General features: G+C 41.5%; 1 protein-coding gene across 2 annotated transcripts; it reads left to right on the top strand.

Annotated features, from left to right (window-relative positions):
- The first annotated feature begins 14,528 nt into the window (after positions 1-14,528).
- On the top strand, positions 14,529-16,555 carry LOC103978437 (transcription factor TCP5-like). 2 transcript variants are annotated; one of them, XM_018823411.2, is made up of 3 exons: positions 14,529-14,706; positions 15,429-15,834; positions 15,967-16,555. In XM_018823411.2, exons 2-3 carry the CDS (start codon positions 15,438-15,440, stop codon positions 16,284-16,286), a joined length of 717 nt encoding a protein of 238 aa, XP_018678956.2. In that variant the 5' UTR covers positions 14,529-14,706; positions 15,429-15,437; the 3' UTR covers positions 16,287-16,555. The 2 variants fall into 2 exon arrangements, with proteins under 2 accessions (XP_018678956.2, XP_009392506.2); XM_009394231.3 differs by having other exon boundaries at positions 14,530-14,706; positions 15,429-16,555.
- The last annotated feature ends 2,123 nt before the right edge of the window (positions 16,556-18,678 follow it).

Genomic DNA, 18,678 nt, shown 5'->3' with positions numbered 1-18,678 from the left:
GGCCAGTAATATTTCTCGCATGATTAGTTTGAATGGAAATAATTGGATGATATGGAAACCAAGAATGGAAGATCTCTTGCATTGCAAAGATTTGTATGGACCTTTGCAGGGGGATAGTGTAAAACCTACAACTATGACAGATGATGAGTGGAAGAGGTTAGATCAAAACAATTGGGTTTATTAGACAGTGGCTTGATGATAGTGTCTTTCACCATGTTTCTACTGAAATTTCTGCATATTCTCTTTGGAAAAATTAGAAAGTCTCTATGAAAGAAAAACAGCCGGCAACAAAGCTTTTTTGATCAAAAAACTTATGAACCTAAAATATAGAGAGGGTGCTTCTATTGTTGAGCATTTGAATGAAATGCAGAGTATTACTAACCAGTTATCCTCTATGAAAATGTCTCTTGATAATGAGTTGCAGGCATTGTTATTTCTCAGTTCATTACTAGAAAGTTGGGAGACACTAGTGGTTTTCCTTAGTAATTCTACGTTAGATGATATTGTCACTATGAGTCAAGTAACAAGCAGTTTGTTGAATGAGGAGTTGAGAAGAAAGAGTTCAGCAACATCTCAGAATGATTCACAAGCACTTATCTCAGAGAACAGAGGAAGGTCAAAGTCTAGAAGCAGTTCACGTATGGGTAGGAGCAAGTCAAGATCAAGAAAAGATATTGTTTGCTATAATTGTGGTGAGAAAGGACATTACAAGAACCAATGTAAGCAACCTAAGAAGAACAAGAAAAAGGGAAAAGAAGTGGAGTCTACATAGTCAAAGGATAATACTACAGCTACAGTGCAAGGTGGTGATTATTTGATTTTGTCTCCTTCTGATGATATTTTTTCTTGTGTGTGTCAGGATCTTGAGTGGGTGATTGACACAGGTGCTTCTTATCATGCTACACCACGGAGAGAGTTTTTTGCTACATACAGGTCTGGAAACTTTGGTGTTGTCAAGATGGGCAACTATGGCACAGCAGACATCATTGGCATGGGTGATATCCATTTAAAGACCAACCTTGGCTGCAAGTTGGTGCTTAAGGATATGAGGCATGTGATTGACTTGAGGCTGAATTTAATTTCAGTTGGAAGACTAGATGATAAAGACTATGAAAGCAGATTTCAAGAGGGCAATGAAAGCTCAGTAAGGGTTCTCTTGTTATAGCTAGTGGAAAAAAATGTCATACTTTGTACATGTTCCAAGCTAAAGCTTATGGTGAGCAGTTAAATGCTACAGAGAAAGACTTCAGTATGGAGTTGTGGCATAGGCGATTGAGACACATGAGCGAGAAGGGGCTGCAAGCTCTTTCCAAGAGAGAGGTATTGCCAGATCTCAGAGGTATACATCTGAACCCTTGTATTGATTATTTGGCTGGTAAACAACATAGAGTTTCATTTGCTAGTGCTGCTTTGTCTAGAAAAATGCATGCCTTAGACCGTGTTTATACAAATGTATGTGGTCCTTTGAGGACAAAAACTCTTGGTGGATCTGTTGATGTTCTTGGTATAAGTGGTGCACTTTATTTTGTCACTTTTATAGATGATTTTTCCAGAAAAGTTTGGGCCTATGCTTTGAAGACCAAAGATCAGGTTATTAATGTCTTCAAAGAGTTTCATGCCAGGGTTGAAAGGGAGACAGAAAGGAAATTGAAATGCATAAGATCAGATAATGGTGGTGAGTATACATGATTGTTTAATGACTATTGCAGGTCACATGAGATCCAACATGAGATGACAGTTCCTGGTACACCTCAGCATAATGCAATTGCAGAGAGGATGAACCGCACCATCATGGAAAAAATCAGATGTATGCTTTTATAGGCCAAGCTACCCAAAAGGTTTTGGGATGAGGCTTTGAGGACTGCAGTTGATGTGATCAACTTATCACCATGTACAGCCCTAGATGGTGATGTTGCAGAGCATGTATGGTCAGAGAAAGATGTTTCCTACAGGCATTTGAGAGTATTTGGTTGTCGCGTATTTGCACATATTCCAGACAATGAGAGGTCCAAGCTGGATGGTAAGTCTAAAGAATGTATTTTTCTTGGTTACTCACATGATCATTTTGGTTACAGGCTTTGGGATCCAGAAAAGCAGAAGGTATTCAGAAGCAGAGATGTAGTCTTCTTTGAGGATCAAACCTTTGAAGATTTGAAGAAGAAGACACAGGCCAAGACTTCTGCAGAAGGATTAGCAGATTGTGACCCAGTTATTCCTCCAGTATATCATGGTGATAGGGGAGATGTGCAGGAAGATAGTGTAGAGCCTGATGTTGATCTACCTACAGGACATGTTGAGCAAGAAGAAGTAGGAGAGCAAGTTCCAACAGAACCTCAGTTGAGAAGATCTTCTAGACAACGTCAACCTTCCAGAAGATACTCTACAAATGAGTATGTGATGCTTACTGATGCAGGTGAACCAGAGAGTTACCAGGAAGCAGTTGAAAGTGAGCAAAAAGAGAAATGGTTAGTTGCTATGCAGGAAGAGATGGATGCTCTTCAGAAGAACCACACTTATAATTTGGTGATGCTACCAAATGGAATGAAGGCCTTGAAGAACAAGTGGGTTTTTAGGTTGAAGACTCAAGAATATTGTTCTCAACCAAAGTACAAAGCTAGATTGGTTGTGAAAGGCTTTGGTCAAAAGAAAGGTATTGACTTTGAAGAGATTTTCTCTCCTGTTGTTAAAATGTCTTCTATTCGTGTTGCTCTTGGTATTGCTGCTAGCCAGGACTTGGAGGTTGAGCAGTTAGATGTGAAGACAGCTTTCTTTCATGGTGATTTGGAGGAGGAAATTTATATGGAGCAACCAGAAGGCTTCAAAGTCAAAAGGTAAAGATAATTTTGTCTGCAAGTTAAAGAAGAGCTTGTATGGGCTAAAGCAAGCTCCAAGACAGTGGTACAGAAAGTTTGATTCATTTATGATAGAAAATAGATACAAAAGAACGGCTTCAGATCATTGTGTGTACATCAAATGATTTGGTGAGGATTTTATTATTCTCTTACTTTTGTTGATGACATGCTTATTCTTGGGAAAGATATGTCTAAAATTGACAGGTTGAAAAAGGAACTGAGTGAGTCTTTTGCAATGAAGGACATGGGGCCAGCAAAGCAAATACTAGGCATGCAGATTTCCCGTGACAGGAAAAACAAGAAGATTTGGTTGTCAAAGGAGAAATACATCGAGAAGGTATTGGAAAGATTTAGTATGAGCAATGCAAAACCAATTGGTTCTCCTATTGCAGGTCACTTCAAGTTGTGCTCAGAACAGAGTCCGTCAAGTGATGAGGAGAAGGAGAAAATGCAAAAGGTTCCTTATGCTTCAATAGTTGGAAGTTTAATGTATGCAATGGTATGTACGAGACCGGACATCGCATATGCAGTGGGTGTTACTAGCAGATTTCTTGCAAATCCAAGCAAAGAGCACTGGGCAGTAGTGAAGTGGATTTTTAGATATCTCAGAGGAAGCTCTAAAGTTTGTTTAAGCTTTGGAGGTGGACCACATGTGTTGACAGGTTACACAAATGCATATATGGCAAGAGATATAGATACGAGAAAGTCTACTTCAGGTTATGTACTTACTTTTGTAGGGGGAGCTGTGTCATGGCAATCTAGGTTGCAAAGGTGTATTGCTCTCTCTACCACAGAAGCAGAATATATTGCTGCTATAGAGGTATGCAAAGAAATGTTATGGATAAAAGAATTATTACAAGAATTTGGGTTGAAACAGGAAAATTATGTGGTGCATTGTGATAGCCAGAGTGTCATCCATTTGTGTAAGAACCCAATGTTTCATTCCAAATCAAAGCATATAGATGTCAGATACCACTGGATTCGAAATGTATTTGAAGAGAAGCAGTTGTAGCTTTAGAAAATTCATACAGATGACAACGGAGCAGACATGTTGACAAAGACCTTACCAAAAGAAAGACAGGAGATATACCGACAACTGGTCGGCATGACTTCACATTGAGGAGTCATGGGACAGCCTCCCTTATGGGCTGAAGGGGGAGGTTGTTGGGCTGATAGCCCATATTCAGCCCATGTGGGCTAGGGCAACCCACAGCCCACACCCCCTCTTAACCTAACCCTAATTAAGATTAACGGGGGTGTGGTGGTTGCGTTTTAGAAGCAGAAAAAGACTATAAAAAGGTAACAACAAGGCAGATCTTGAAAGCCACGGGATTCCAAAGAGAAGAAGGAGAATAAGGCAGAAAAGGAAGAGAAAGAAAGGGAAGAAGACAAGGACAACGTAGAGAGACTGTTCTCAATCATCTAGCAGTGTTCTCATATCAGGTTAGATCAAATCTACAGTAGACTGTTGCTGTGATTACTTGGGAAGGTTTTAGATATTGTGGGCAGTGACGTAATCCTTGTATCCCAATTATTCTCTTGTGGTTGTTGCTAGGGTTTAGGGCAAGAGATTGAGATTTATATATTTATTATTCTCATAGTAGATTATCTCTAGTTTGTCCCGTGATTTTTTACTCTTCACATTGAAGGGATTTTCCACGTATATTTTGGTATTCTGTTTGATTGTGTTTCTATTTAATTCCGCTGTGTATTATGATCTTCTAATATTTATTCATATACAAAAGTTATTCCTTTTTATATCCCATCATATCCTCCTCGATTATACCAGCAACTACTCTCTCGTATGGGAATAAGATGCATGCATTTTCAGCAATCAAAAGAATAAAATACTCTGAAAGGTACTCCAAATAGTAAAACGTAACATTTTGTTAATGGAATGGTAATTCTGGTGATCTTAAATCTGTTTGATTTACGTCAAAGAAAATTTTGATTTCAGACTATTTGACACAAACAATAGAAAGTCATACAGAGCACTGAATCAAAAAGTTAAACACCTCGTCATAAAAACATAGAAATGCTTATTGCTCCAGAAATGCCATATTTTCTCTACAGTAATATAAATCTCGTACAGAGTTCAACGTTTGATAGTAAGGTCATGAGAATGAATATTGAATATTGACTATTGAATATGGTCTTCACCATTGCATATCATGGAAGTCAAATGCTTGTCAAGTAATCCAAAGCTGTTCATAAACTAGAATTAAGCACTGGAATTTGGAAACCAATTTCCAAATAATAAGATATTTGCAAACATTAGTAGAAATTTGAAAAATCTTATTAATAAAGTTCCCACCACCTAAAAGCAGTAAACAAAGTTTTTGTGAAAGAACATGCATTCCACTGAATTTTTTGATTTGTTATATGAAAATCTCATTGAATAATATGACAAGACTTGCTTGAAAAGGAAAAAGACTAAATCACTAGTCGACTTGCTTGAAAAGGAGCTGCAGTTGGCAGTACCATGCCACACAGTAGGAATAAACAAACAAAAATTGAACAACAACAAAAAGAAAAGCCTTTGAAGGTAGTACACATTCGTATTGGTGATGCATTGGCATTGGACCCCGCAAACAAGGCAAATAATGGATTACTTGGGAAATGAAAGAAACAGAGTGATGAAAATGAATTGTTCCTTGGTGAGAAAAAAACACTAAGGCGCATCAAAGACCATACCACATGCAGCACTATGTTGAACATGTCTCTTGGAAGTCTTACTCAGTGGACATTGGACAAGAAGAACAAAAGCTATGTAAGCAAAATAAAATAAGCTTAAACTGAAAATATTGATTCTCAAGCATAACCAGAGAGAGGCATGCATCCTTATGGCTTTAATTTAAAAACCTTTTTCATCACCGTTGGTGAACAAATGTGTCGTGGCGGGTGAGTCAGCACGGTTAGGTCCACGGGCCGATGTCGAGAGTTTTTATCGGTTGAGCTAAACGCCGAGATCGATCGGGCCCTCGCGACGAGGTGTTGATCAACGTTCCTTAGTGTGCCGATCCGGGCACCGTGTATGCCGAGCTGCGTCTCTCCTTCTCCGGGGTGGTTGGCAGCTTGTCTTTGTGAGGTGGCCGCGCCCGCGGGAAGGAGTGCTGGTTGGCGTTAGTCGGGACCCAGACTGATTGGCTACTCTCCTTCGTGCACTAGATGGCGATTCTCGGGGGTTGGCAGCTCGTCTTCATGAGATGGTTACGTTTTCTTACAAAAATGGCTCTCGTCGGAATCACCCGACGAGGCCCCTCCGACAAGCAAGTCAGTCAAGTGATCAATTGATTTTTGTCACCCCTGGCCAGATGCTGGCCATAGGTCTTTATATTATTGTACGTGGGTCGGTCGTACGCGGGTTGGAGTGGTGGACGTGCCAAACAGTGCCTTGGTACAGATTCTGACTTGGCGTGTCTCGGGAGCGGCTCGGCCTCGAGATTCCCGAGCCGTGACGTGCCGAGCAGTGCCTTGGTATGAATTCTGACTTGGCATGTCTCGAGAGCGATTCTGCCTCGGGATTCCCGGGACATGACGTGCCAAGCAATGCCTTAGTACGGATTCTGACTGTGGCTGATGGCGTCGGATTATGACGTGTCTCGGGAACCGATCTGGAGAGGCTCGGGCCAGAGCTGAGCCTGCGGGCTGCAGGTCGGGAACCGATCTGGAGAGGCTCGGGCAAGAGTTGGGCCGGTGTCTTTCGATGGGTCCCTTGGGACGTGGAGTTGCTTCTCGGGGTTTCTCGAGATAGCGCCCGAGGTGACCTTTTCGGATGAAGTCCTCGCTTCGATTCTGGAGGTCACAATAATCTTCCGTGCCATGGCTGTAGTCCCAATGGAACGTGCTCAGAGGGAGAGGCGGAGGCCTCAGGAGTAGTAGCTCTTATCAGTCGGGCCTTTGGCGGGATTGCACCTGGGCTACTGAAGTTGTTCCCCGGGATTGCTCCGCCCTTGGCCTCTTGCTGTTCATGCGCTTTCCCGCCACCAGAGCTTCAGCGGCGATGTACTGGTTGGCGCGCGCTGGAGCATCTCGGGGATGACTACTGGTGGCCTCTTGATCAGTGACCAGAAGAACCTTGAAGGCTTCAAACCCATCAGAAACGCCTACATGATAAGAGAAGAGTGAGCATCCGGGAATCCCCGGATCTCAGTGGCAAAGCATGCCATGAACTGAGAAAGCGACTCGTCTTCGTGCTGGGATAGCGCGAGCAGGGTGGCCATGGAAGGCCTAGGTCGCGCGCTAGCAAGGAAGTTCTTCTCAAACTCCCCAGCGAGTTGGTCGAAGGACGAGACCGAGGATTGGCGTAGCCGGCTGAACCATGCTCGTGCCGGTCCCCTTAGAGTGGTCGGAAATGCCCGGTACATTAATGCATCGAATGTGCCATTGAGGGCCATCTAAGCCCAAAATGTGGGGACGTGCTCCGTGGGATCGGAGCCGCCATCGTATGTCTCCAATGTCTGTAGCCTGAAGTTGAGAGGTACCGGCCTATCCTGTACTTGCTGAGTGAAAGGGGACCCGCCCGAGCCGCCTTCACTGGACTCGCCCCGCGATTTTCGAAACTCACGCTGGAACGCATCCAAACGTTGGTTGACCGGGGACAATTGGGCCCTAAGCGAGTCATCCGCTAAGTCGAATGATACAATGTTAGGCTCGAAGTGGGGTAGTGTGACTCTGTAGGGTACGGGTATGCTCTGCTCGGGTAGACCTCTCAGGTCCGTCATTCGGTCTCGGGCTTCTGTCGTCCCGACCTACTCTTTGCTCGACCTTTGCCGGGTCGGGTCAATCGAGGGAGCTGCTAGCTGCACGATTTAGGGAATGAGCGGGACGAGTATCTGCATCATCCCTGCCATCGCTTGTACTTGCTTGGTTAGGTTGAGGAATGCCTCGGGCGACACGGGCGAGGATCCCACGGTAAGTCCGGGAGGTGGTAACCCCGGGTCATTGAATGGGCGACAGCAGTGATCTGGCGTCGAGGCCCGGGTCCCCCCATCTCGAAGGACGGGGAGGGGCTGATCTCCGGGCCCGACAACAGGGTGATCGACCGGTGGTTCTTCCTCAGGGAGAGCTCCCGTGGGATGCTCCTGCGACATGGCCCTCCTTTTAGTGCCAAAATGTTGGTGAACAAATGTGCCGTAGCTGATGAGTTTCTGTCGGCTGAGCTAGACGCTGAGGTCAACCGGGCCCTCGCGATGGAGTGTTGATCAACGTTCCTTAGTGTGCCGATCCGGGCGCCGTGTATGTCGAGCTGTGTCTCTCCTTCTCCTAGGTGGTTGGCAGCTCGTCTTCGTGAGGTGGCCGCGCCCGCGGGAAGGAGTACTAGTTGGCGTTAGTCGGGACCCGGACCGATTAGCTGCTCTCCTTCGTGCACTGGATGGAGATTCTCGGGGGTTGGCAGCTCACCTTCGTGAGGTGGCTGTGTTTTCCTGCAAAAATGGCCCTCGTCGGGATCACCCGACGAGGCCCCTCCGACGAGCAAGTTAGTCAAGTGATCAATTGATTTTTGTCACCCCCTCGGTCAGATGCTGGCCATAGGTCTTTATATTATTGTACGTGGGTCGATCGTACGCGAGTTGGCGTGGTGGACGTGCCAAACAATGCATTGGTACGGATTCTGACTTGGCGTGTCTCGGGAGCGGCTCGACCTCGGGATTCCCGAGCCGTGACGTGCCGAGCAGTGCCTTGGTAAGGATTCTGACTTAGCGTGTCTCGAAAGCGGTTCTGCCTCGGGATTCCCGGGACATGACGTGCCGAGTAGTACCTTAGTACGGATTCTGACTGTGGCTAATGGCATCGGATTCTAACGTGTCTTGGGCCAAAATATACCATATTAATCACATAAATCCATGTCTCAAAATGAGAACCTTAGCATCAAGACACAATGACAAAAAAGATTGCAGTTGAGAATCCATTACATAATAATGAGATTGAAGCTAGAAATTAGAGGTCAGAAGATGGCAAGACCTACTGGGACTCAAAAAGAAAATGAAATTTATAATCAAGGTTGCAATTGTGTGGCATTTTCCAACTCGATAGTTTTTGTTTGGACAGAGGAAATGTCCAGTGTCGAATTCAATTCAAAATATGCAATGAAAATATTTAGTTTGACCCAGATGCCCATAAAATTTTAGTTAGGTTATCACTAATCCCGAGTTTTAGCAATCACTTAACAGAAAAAAAGCATTTTCCAAAAGAGGTTTCCACATCACAAGCAATGACAAGAACATTGATCGCAACGAATTGATGCAAGAATAGAAAAGTCGGACGCAAATTATCGCGTTTATAGATATCAAATCGTAAGCATAGACAACCCCATATGACCTGAACCAAGACCATCCAATTCCATGATCGCAAATTCCTAAAACCCTAAAGTTCCGACTAGGCATGTATGATGAGCACGAAAACCCCAAGCCTTTAAACCCTAACTTCCATGGCTCAAATCATTCTTCCCATAGTATTTATCGTGGGAAGATTAATCAAACAAGCAAGCAGACGGACCGAAAACCCACTAAGAATTCACTCAAAGAATGCTCGTTGTTCTCAAATGTCGCTATCAGAAGAATTGAAACACATTATTGTAAGGAACGACCAATCCTAATGAAACCCAAACTAGAAAATAATAGAGGAAACCATGAAACGAGGAGGAAATCCGTCAATATTGAATCTTTTCCAACGAAGAAAAGACGTAAGTGGGTGAATGCGTAGATCAACGAGGGTAAGAAACAGATTACTTTCATGGAGATGTGGCGATGATAGAAGAACTCCAGCTCCGCTGTGACGGGAGCCCTAAGAATCGAAGCCAACGCGGGAAAGCAAAACAGAGCAGGACTTCGCAGGCCAATGGATTTCAGAATGTGTACCATCGGCTCTAATTTGATCGATCCAGACACAGATCACTGAGTAACCAAATCAAAGTTCACACGACTCTTAAAGCACTCGATCCCGAAGAGTTTGTTATGAAAAAAAATGGTATCATTGATTTAGATAATATGTATTTATACAGATTTTAAACTTTAAATGAGAGATTTTTTTTGAACATATACTCAAATTATATATTTAAATCTTTTACTCAAATCTATGGTTGATCTTCAAATCATAGGTTGATTGAGGATCAGAATACAAAAGGAATATAAAATTATCATTTCATATTTATCGTTTCATATTTACCTATCATGGTCTTCTATTATGTCCCCATAAGATAAAGCTTCTGTCAAGGATGTTAATCTTGGATCGATACAATTGAAATATCCTACAAGCAAACAAATATACGAGGAAGTCTATTAGTTGATAAACAAATATGAAGTGAGAAACATGTAATTAACGTATGACAACTTAATCTCTAATAAAGAAGAAGTCAATAATTGTATTTCATATGTGAATGGAATACTGGGTTGGCGCATAGATATGTGGCACCAATATAATCTTTGTATATTATAAGAGTAGATTGGGAGGTGATTCCAAATTCATGTAGTAAATTGGTAACCCAATTGCATTCTATAATAATAGTAGTGATGGCTTATTATTCAACTTTAGTAGTACATCTTGTGACTATGTGATATTTCTTAGTACTCCAACTAATCAGATTTGCTCCAAGAAAAATAATATAGGCTAACATAGATGTTCAATCATCAGTGCTGCTTACCCTAGCAACATCAATAAAAGCATAGAGATGAAGTTATTAGTGTTTATGAATAAAAAGTCTATAATTGAGAGTCCTTATAAAATATTGTAAGACATGTTTTAGTGTAGATCAATGCACAATGGAGGATTGATGCATGCATTATGATAATTTATTGATTACAAATGAAATATCTAAACGTATGAGAGATAAGTACTACAAGTAACTAAGTACTTATTGGTATTGTGTGAGATCCATAATAGTAAAATTATTATGAAATAATTTGAGTGACTTAGTGGTGGAGAGTAAGGTGAAGATTTCTTTTATAGTATTTATATTTATATACCTCTTTTAAGATAGAAAACGTGTATAAGATATGAGCATTGTTTCTACTCCTAGAAAATAGCTTAAGGTTCCTAGATTTTTAATGAAGAATTGATCAGCTAAGTGCTTAAAGAATTATTTAATCTTCATGAAATTATTGCTTGAAGATAATATCATCTACATAGACAATTAATACATCTCTTTTACTATCGTAGGAATAAAGAGGTATTAGACTTGGAGTTAACGAAGTCAATTAACATAAAAAATGAGCCAAATTCAATGCTAAGCACTTGGAGCTTGGTAAAATCCATAAATATTTTTTGTAGTTTACAAACATTGTTTGGATATTAAGAGTGAATGAAAATAAGAGGTTGTTGTATAAAGACATCTTCAATTAAGGACGGTAAGAAATTATTGTTAACATCTTGTTAGCATACGTTTCAGCTTTGAGTGATAACGAAACTTAGGATGAGTCGAATTATCATCGATATGATAATTTATTGAGAGTCTATATGAAATCAACATCTAATCATTGGTGAAATCCTTTAGCCACTAGACATGCTTTGTATCTTGTAATGGATCTATTTTGGTTTCACTTAATTTGAATGATTCACTTACACCTGATGACATTTTGCATGAGGTGAGATGGTACAAAGGTTCATGGGACATTATGAAGTAGAACATCATATTCTTCACATATGGCTTTATGCCACTCTGAGATTTTTTGGTCTTAGGTGATAGTTATGGGCTCAGTTGAAAAGCTTGTGATAGCACGAAGATCAAAGATTTGATATGGTTTAAAGATATTATTTTTGGAGCATGTTGTCAGATGATTCCTAGACTCGATGGTATTATTAGGTTATATTAAAGGTATAAGAATTGGTGAAGAGTTAGTGACACATACTAATCAGATTGATGTACTTCGAGGAGAAGACAAAAATATCATTTATAGTGCCGAGGGCATTGCTTCATTGGGCATTGTAGAGTGAGTTAGTGGAGAGGTAGATGAAGTTGCAAAATTCAGCGATTGACAAGAAGGGGACGAGGACGCTAGTGAAGATGTTGGGTAGTAGGCATCAACGTAGGAATAGAGGGAACGCTTGTCAAGTAGAACTAAACAATAATGGAGGATCATTGGAGAAGCAAGTTAATCATTAGAGGAGGATAATTAGATTGATAAAGTGGAGTAGATATATTGTAGAGTATATCATACCAGGAGATTGATAGGGAGGAGTCCCATGTCTTCATCTTCAGTACAATACTAAAATATGAAATCGGGGAGCAAAAAATCGAGAGTTATAAAATAGCAACATAGAGGGCAAGAAAGAGGAATAACAATAGTCAACAGATCAACGGGGTAACGAGGAAGAGAGAGCCTTGCTTAAAGCAAGAAGACTCTGATACGATGAAGAATTAAAGAATTTTTTGTAAAAGAGATGATATTATTTATTAAGGTAGTGTGTATTTATATAAATTTTTTAAAAAATATTTTTTTAATTATACACTCGAATCATACATCTAAATTATGCACTTAAATATATGAATGATCCTCAAATCATAGATTAATTAAATATTAAAATGTATAAGAAATATAAAATTATCATTTCATATTTATCCCTATCACCCGAGCAATAGTAGTCCTATCTCTACTTGTTAACTATATTATATAAGTTTATATAAGATATAATCACAAAATTAATATTTGAATTCTGATTTCTGTTCTCCTTATTTCTCTATCAAATCATCTTTTCTTCTTCTCTCAGTGGTATGTATTTGTTGATGGTGGTGGTGGTGGTGCTGTTGGGGGATGAGGGAGGTGGTGTTGGGTGGGGGGAGCACACTTGACTGTCCTTGTTGGATTTACTGGTATCTGCCATAGTTTCAGGAGACATTGCAGGAATTCTACTAAGCTTGTACAGAATTTATCAGCGCACCCTTTTCCAGCTTGCATGCAGACTCTTCATTGATCTGCTTTCAGGACCATCCCTCCTGCCCTAAAGCCTGTTTACCCACCTTCTCTCTCTCTCTCTCTCTCTCTCTCTCTCTCTCTCTCTCTCTCTCTCTGTGTGTGGAGCCTTAATGCACTCACATACATGGAGATCTCCATGGCTCTCAAACCATAGGCTCACTGCAAAACCCTAAAATGGTAGGCATGTGATATCTGGGTTAGTTCACGAGGACACCCCTCTCTTTTCAGGCCATCAGAGAGGTGCATGTGCCTGTGCATGCGACAAGACTGCAAAGAGCAAGGCAAATGGCTGCTGAATCTTTCTGGGTTCGGTTATCATGGTCGCGATGGACTTCCCTCTGCTTTCCTGTCCAACGAAGGTTGACAGAGGCCACCAACGAAGTTATATTCTTCCTTGCAAGAGCATTCCATCCCATCCACTTCAACCTCCGTCGTCTCTCCCTTTTTCCCTGAGGAGAAGGTGAGCAATAGCCGTTCCCCATCACTCACTAATTAAGAGCCTCCTCCTTTGTTCTTTCTTAAGCTTACTTCGTGTTTCTCCTGTGCTTTCATTTCTCCGACAGATTTGCTTGGTCTCTTTATACATGGATGTGGGTTTTATGTCTCAGTCGTGTTATCCAAAGAAGGAAGGGATTCTTCTTTTCGGCATTGCTCCATGTTCAGAAAGTTCATCCTCTGTATTCCCTTTCGGATCACAATGAGGCCTCCTGTAAGAGCAGCTGTAGCTGCATTTGTTAGCTCACAATAGATAAGCATGAAATCAACTCTTCTCTGTGTTTCTACGTGATGCAGAAGCTACTGAAGAATCAAGGAGTCTCTTGCTCTTACCACACACATCTCATTAGAACTCATACCTCTTGAAATATTCCCTGAAACTATTGCTTAGTGAGCTAACTTTTTCTCTAAGAAACCATCTTATTTCAGCTTCAAGGCACTGATTGTATTTAGCTCATGGCCTTCTTTTCCTGCAACAAGGATCACTCAACTGTGATGAGATTAAAGGCATCACTGGCTCTTCTGCAACAAAGAAGACTTAAATGTGATGTCAAATGTGGTGCAGCTAGGAGCTATGATGAGGATCAAGACCACTGCAGACATGCCTCGATCTGTTTGCAATTTGCTTTGCGCAGACTTGTCTAGCCAAAGAAGGCTGGCAAACTCAGTGGTCCTCCAAGAATGAGTGGATGTCTTAAAGAGGTTATGATGGTCCCTGGGCTACTTGGTACCTTGTTAGGGTTTCAATTATACATGCTTTCATGGAAGATATATATACCTACAAGGTCAAAATACACACTTCCATCAGCTTGACTCTGCAAAAACTATACAAGGATGATCCATGTTTAACTTGATTTTGGTTGCTGTCATACCTTAAGAAATCAACTCTTGCTACCGTAGTTTGTTTGACTTCCATCTGTCATGTAAAATGCACCAAAGAGAAAAATATGCCAATAAAAACATGATATTATGGGAGTAAGTTGACTTTGTTACTGTAACATGCATAATTCATATGTATGTATGTATGTATGTATGTATGTATGTTACTTATCAAGCTATTCACGACGAAAATGTCTCTATTTGAACATTTTCATCATGCTTTTTGTCTCTGTACAGATTGAAGAATAGAGACTCTTCTGAAACAGATTGTTTGTACATGATGAAAAATACATGTAGCAGACCAAATTACCCCTGTTGATGAAACAGTAGTTGCTAGATATGCTTGAGCTACAAGGATAAAAGTAGTGACTTATCTATCAACTTGATAGGCATAAATATCCACCACATGTTTGCAAATGGGCTGCACCTTTTTATTTTCTCTTTTTAGGGTTCCTGCAAACTCAGCATCTGAACAAGATCAAAGTGCATAACCTGATGGAGTTGCCTGCAAATTTCGAGATGAAATCCAACCTAATATGAAGGCTGAGCAAACCTGGAGCAAATTGGAGGTGAGGGTTTGCCGACTCCCGGATTCTTCCCCGATAGCTTGATTTTTGAGTTTTGGAAGAATTTGAGTTCTTAAGTTGTTCTCACTCTTCTTCGTTACTATATTGAACTAAGAAGAGGTAGTTCTTGCATATGAAATAGTTTATTGAGATCTTTGTATGCCTTCTTCTCTCTTTTTAGAGAAAGATGGAATCATAAATAATCCTTTTCATTTTGCTTAGGTAATATGGTGTCTTAGATCTATGTATCTAAAATCTAAGAGTTCAATTCTTAATTGTTCTTCTTGAGAATTTTCAGAAATAAATCAAAATTCAGCTTTCCTCTCTCTCTCTCTCTCTCTCTCTCTCTCTCTCTCTCTCTCTCTTTCTCTCTCTCTCTCTCTCTCTCTCTCTCTCTCTCTCTCTTCATATATTGTGAGAAAAAGAAATTTATTATGCTTATGCTGTGTATAAGCAGCATCTTTTTTGTATCTCTCCTTTTGTGTAGATGCATGCTTGATATGCTGCATAAATCATATGATATTGATCTTTAATTTCTAAAGATCCAGTTAACATAACTTGATTTTTAAAGATCCAAGCTAGATAAGTTGTCATATGTATTTCAACAAGTAACACTAGTAGATTTCTCTCTCTTTCTCTCTCTCTCTCTCTCTCTCTCTCTCTCTCTCTTCAATTTAGATGAAAGAAGTATATATGAATTATCTAGTAACTGATGATGAAAACAGTGACTTAAGATGATCCAAAACTCAAGAGAAGGAGAAGGTTTCATCGAGCAAGGTGTTGATGATAAGGGTCAAACAAGTTCGAGAGCATGGTCGGCACTCAGAAATCCAAGAATCGTGCGAGTGTCAAGATCCTTTGGAGGAAAAGATAGACACAGCAAGGTGACAACTATAAGAGGTTTAAGGGATCGACGCATCAGGCTATCAGTGCCCACAGCAATCCAACTGTATGACCTTCAGGATAAGCTTGGTCTGAATCAACCCAGCAAAGTCGTGGATTGGCTGATCAATGCTGCTCAGCATGAGATCGATAAGCTTCCCCCACTGGAAATGCTGCAAGGAGATCTCACTCAGTTCCCTCAGTCTGTGGCAACTCCAGCTTTCTTTGGCCACACCGTTCCTGATGATGGTGAGTTTCTTCCCAGAGATAAAGCTCATCGATTAGCATCATCATCTAGTTTGGCAACTGCTGATATCTTTAACAGCAACGTTGTGCCAAGATATGTCAGTAACAGTTTAGATGTTCTTATGGGGAGCAAAGAAAAGGAAGCATTGAAGGAAACCCGTGGCGTTGTGTTGGAGAACAGTGCAGTCACTTACAGTCCTTTCTATCATTTGGAGCCACCAAATGCTTACTCTTCTCTTGCTCAATCCGAAGCACCTCATGGTTACCGCCCGATTGCGATACTTGCATCACACATGGCGCAGAACATGGAATCAAAGCAGTATGGCCACGTTCAGATGGCAAGCCCAGCATCAGGAAGTGTCCCCCTAAGAACTTCTCTGCATGCAGGTATCCCTAACTTGGTGGTTCTCCAACAAAACAGTAGTGTCTTCAAGCACCACCCTCATGATCACTAGCATAAGAATAAGCAGCGTGTACTCACAACTCAGTGATGTTCTTTTTCTCCATGTACTGGAAATGCTGGCCTTTTAAGTATTGGATGTGGCATATAAAGTTTTTGTGTGTTTGAAAGTAGAAGAAGAAGATTTATATATAGGATTTGTTATGTGTGTGTGTGAGAGAGAGAGAGAGAGAGAGTGTGTGTGTGTGAAATTTCCAGCTGCAATTGTACTCCATTGCTGCATACTTGCAGTTATATATACAAAGCATGGCACACATTCCATCATAGCATTCTAACAGTAAGATTTCTATCACATATTGCAAATAGCTGCATCAGTCATGCATACTTGATGCTTCTAAAAGTACTAAATGATCTCATAAAACTATCTGCAGTTACCAAGCCATTTAAAGTCTTATCTGACAGATGAGATATGATACTGTTGCTTATGTTCTGATGCTTAATAATGATAATGAGAACATTAATCATTTATGCTATCACATGTGGAACTGAACTTAGTTAATGAGAAATTACATGTTCATAAGACTCGAATATGCTGAATACTCTCAGCTTAGGCTTCCAACAGCGATAGGAATAGTATTTGTTGAAAGCAACTCTTCTTTTATCTACTACACAGAACAACAGATAAGGAGATTTACATCATGTCTCGGTGACCATCGCAGCTCCATCTTTATCTAGAAATCCTGATCACTTCCATCACATATCTTAGGTATATGTGTCACATCCATTAATACCTTTGTCTTCCCCTCATCAATGTTCAGATGTCATTATGTATCAACTGCGAACAATCCACTGCGATCCGTTGTGATAACTTGTCTTCGACCTGCACCCTTGTGTTCTTCACCAAGACAGAAGGGATAGATATCACAGTGATCATCATAACTTCTTAAGACCAAAGGAAATAGTACAGATTGTGGTGGGTTTGCAAAAGATGCATGGGAAGTGGCACGTTGCCTTTACATGGTACCCAGTGGTCCAATGGACCACACTAATGCTTAGGATGGACCTTAATATATGTTTTGCTTTTCCCTATCTTTGATATTCTTTCGTATTATTTATTTTATCATGCGCCATACATGCATATTAATATAACATATTTTGATATTCATCTCACGTGACACATCAGCATGGTGTTCCTAAGATGACATGTCACACCGAGCCAACTCGATACCATGAGCCTGAGGCCAACTAGTCATCTGACACCATCCCCCTGTACTCACTCTGCTCGAGGCTGTGCGAGGCGACATGACCATGTATCAGGTCACACAGGAGGTAGGAAGCAGCGTTGAACAAGATTGGATCGAGCATAATATCAGACGTCTACACCCAACGCATGGGCCCACCACCTGTGACGTCAGCAGGCATTAAACACCCATGTACGATGATGATCGAGAAGTATTAAAGCTGCTACATACGACTGCATATAGGAATAGATATAAAAGCCACCCCCAGGAATAATGCTGGGGTCAGACCTCATACACACACATACTCCAACTTTCCTATCTCCAACTCTTGCTAACTTAAGCATCAGAGGGATCGAGTTGGGAATCCCCCTCCCGATTTCGACTTATGTGTAGGTACCCGAGGGAAAGCTAAAAGAGTGATCTTTAGCCTCCACTTGGGAGAACGAGGCCTACGCCCCCTCAACCAGACCTCAGGTTAACATACTCCAGCTCAAAGATCATACTGGTGATCTTGCGCACTCGGGACGGGCCCAGCCATGCTAACACCTTGGCCACAGTATAAAGGTACAAAATATTTTTGGTGTCAGAAGGAGGGCCCATGTCATAAGAACGCCAACCATCAACCAACCTTGGCGAACATCCCGGAGAAGAGACGCATGCAATCCCCTCCACTTTCGGCCTCAAGGGATAGCTCCCCCTCCCTCTGCACGCGGATGGAAATGTTGTATCCTAGACCTCGAGCAACTATCGGAGGTTGCTTCACAACTCCGAGCTTTCTCCCCTTACAGGGAGCATGGGACATCTTATCATCTCTACTAAGGGGCCTCACCCATCAAGTCCAAGCTTTGACTAGGATGATGCAAACCATCATTCCCCTCATCCCCCATCTTGCTCAATTGATAGTGCCACCAAAACTGCCTTTGCCTATGGCCCCACTAACTCTCTCCCTTACACCTTAGGACCCTCCAATGGTTGATCGACAACCTTGAGCGACGAACACTTGCCCACCAAATGAAGAACAGTTAGGAGGGCTGAGATTGACGTCGAAGCACGGTACCCCAGACGCCCCACGGGTCGCCATAAGTTGTCCAGAGCCAAACACTCTGCTATCTGACTCGGTGGACTCTTTCAGGGCTTAGCTACGCCTAGTTAGCCGATGCCTAAATGAGGTCCAAAGAGAGTTTTGCAAGTTGAAGGAAGAACATT

This window comes from Musa acuminata, chromosome BXJ1-3 (genome assembly GCF_036884655.1).
Source record: "Musa acuminata AAA Group cultivar baxijiao chromosome BXJ1-3, Cavendish_Baxijiao_AAA, whole genome shotgun sequence".
Lineage (NCBI taxonomy): Eukaryota > Viridiplantae > Streptophyta > Magnoliopsida > Zingiberales > Musaceae > Musa > Musa acuminata.
Note: the sequence above shows the minus strand (reverse complement) of the source record. Positions and strands in the feature narration are given on the sequence as shown.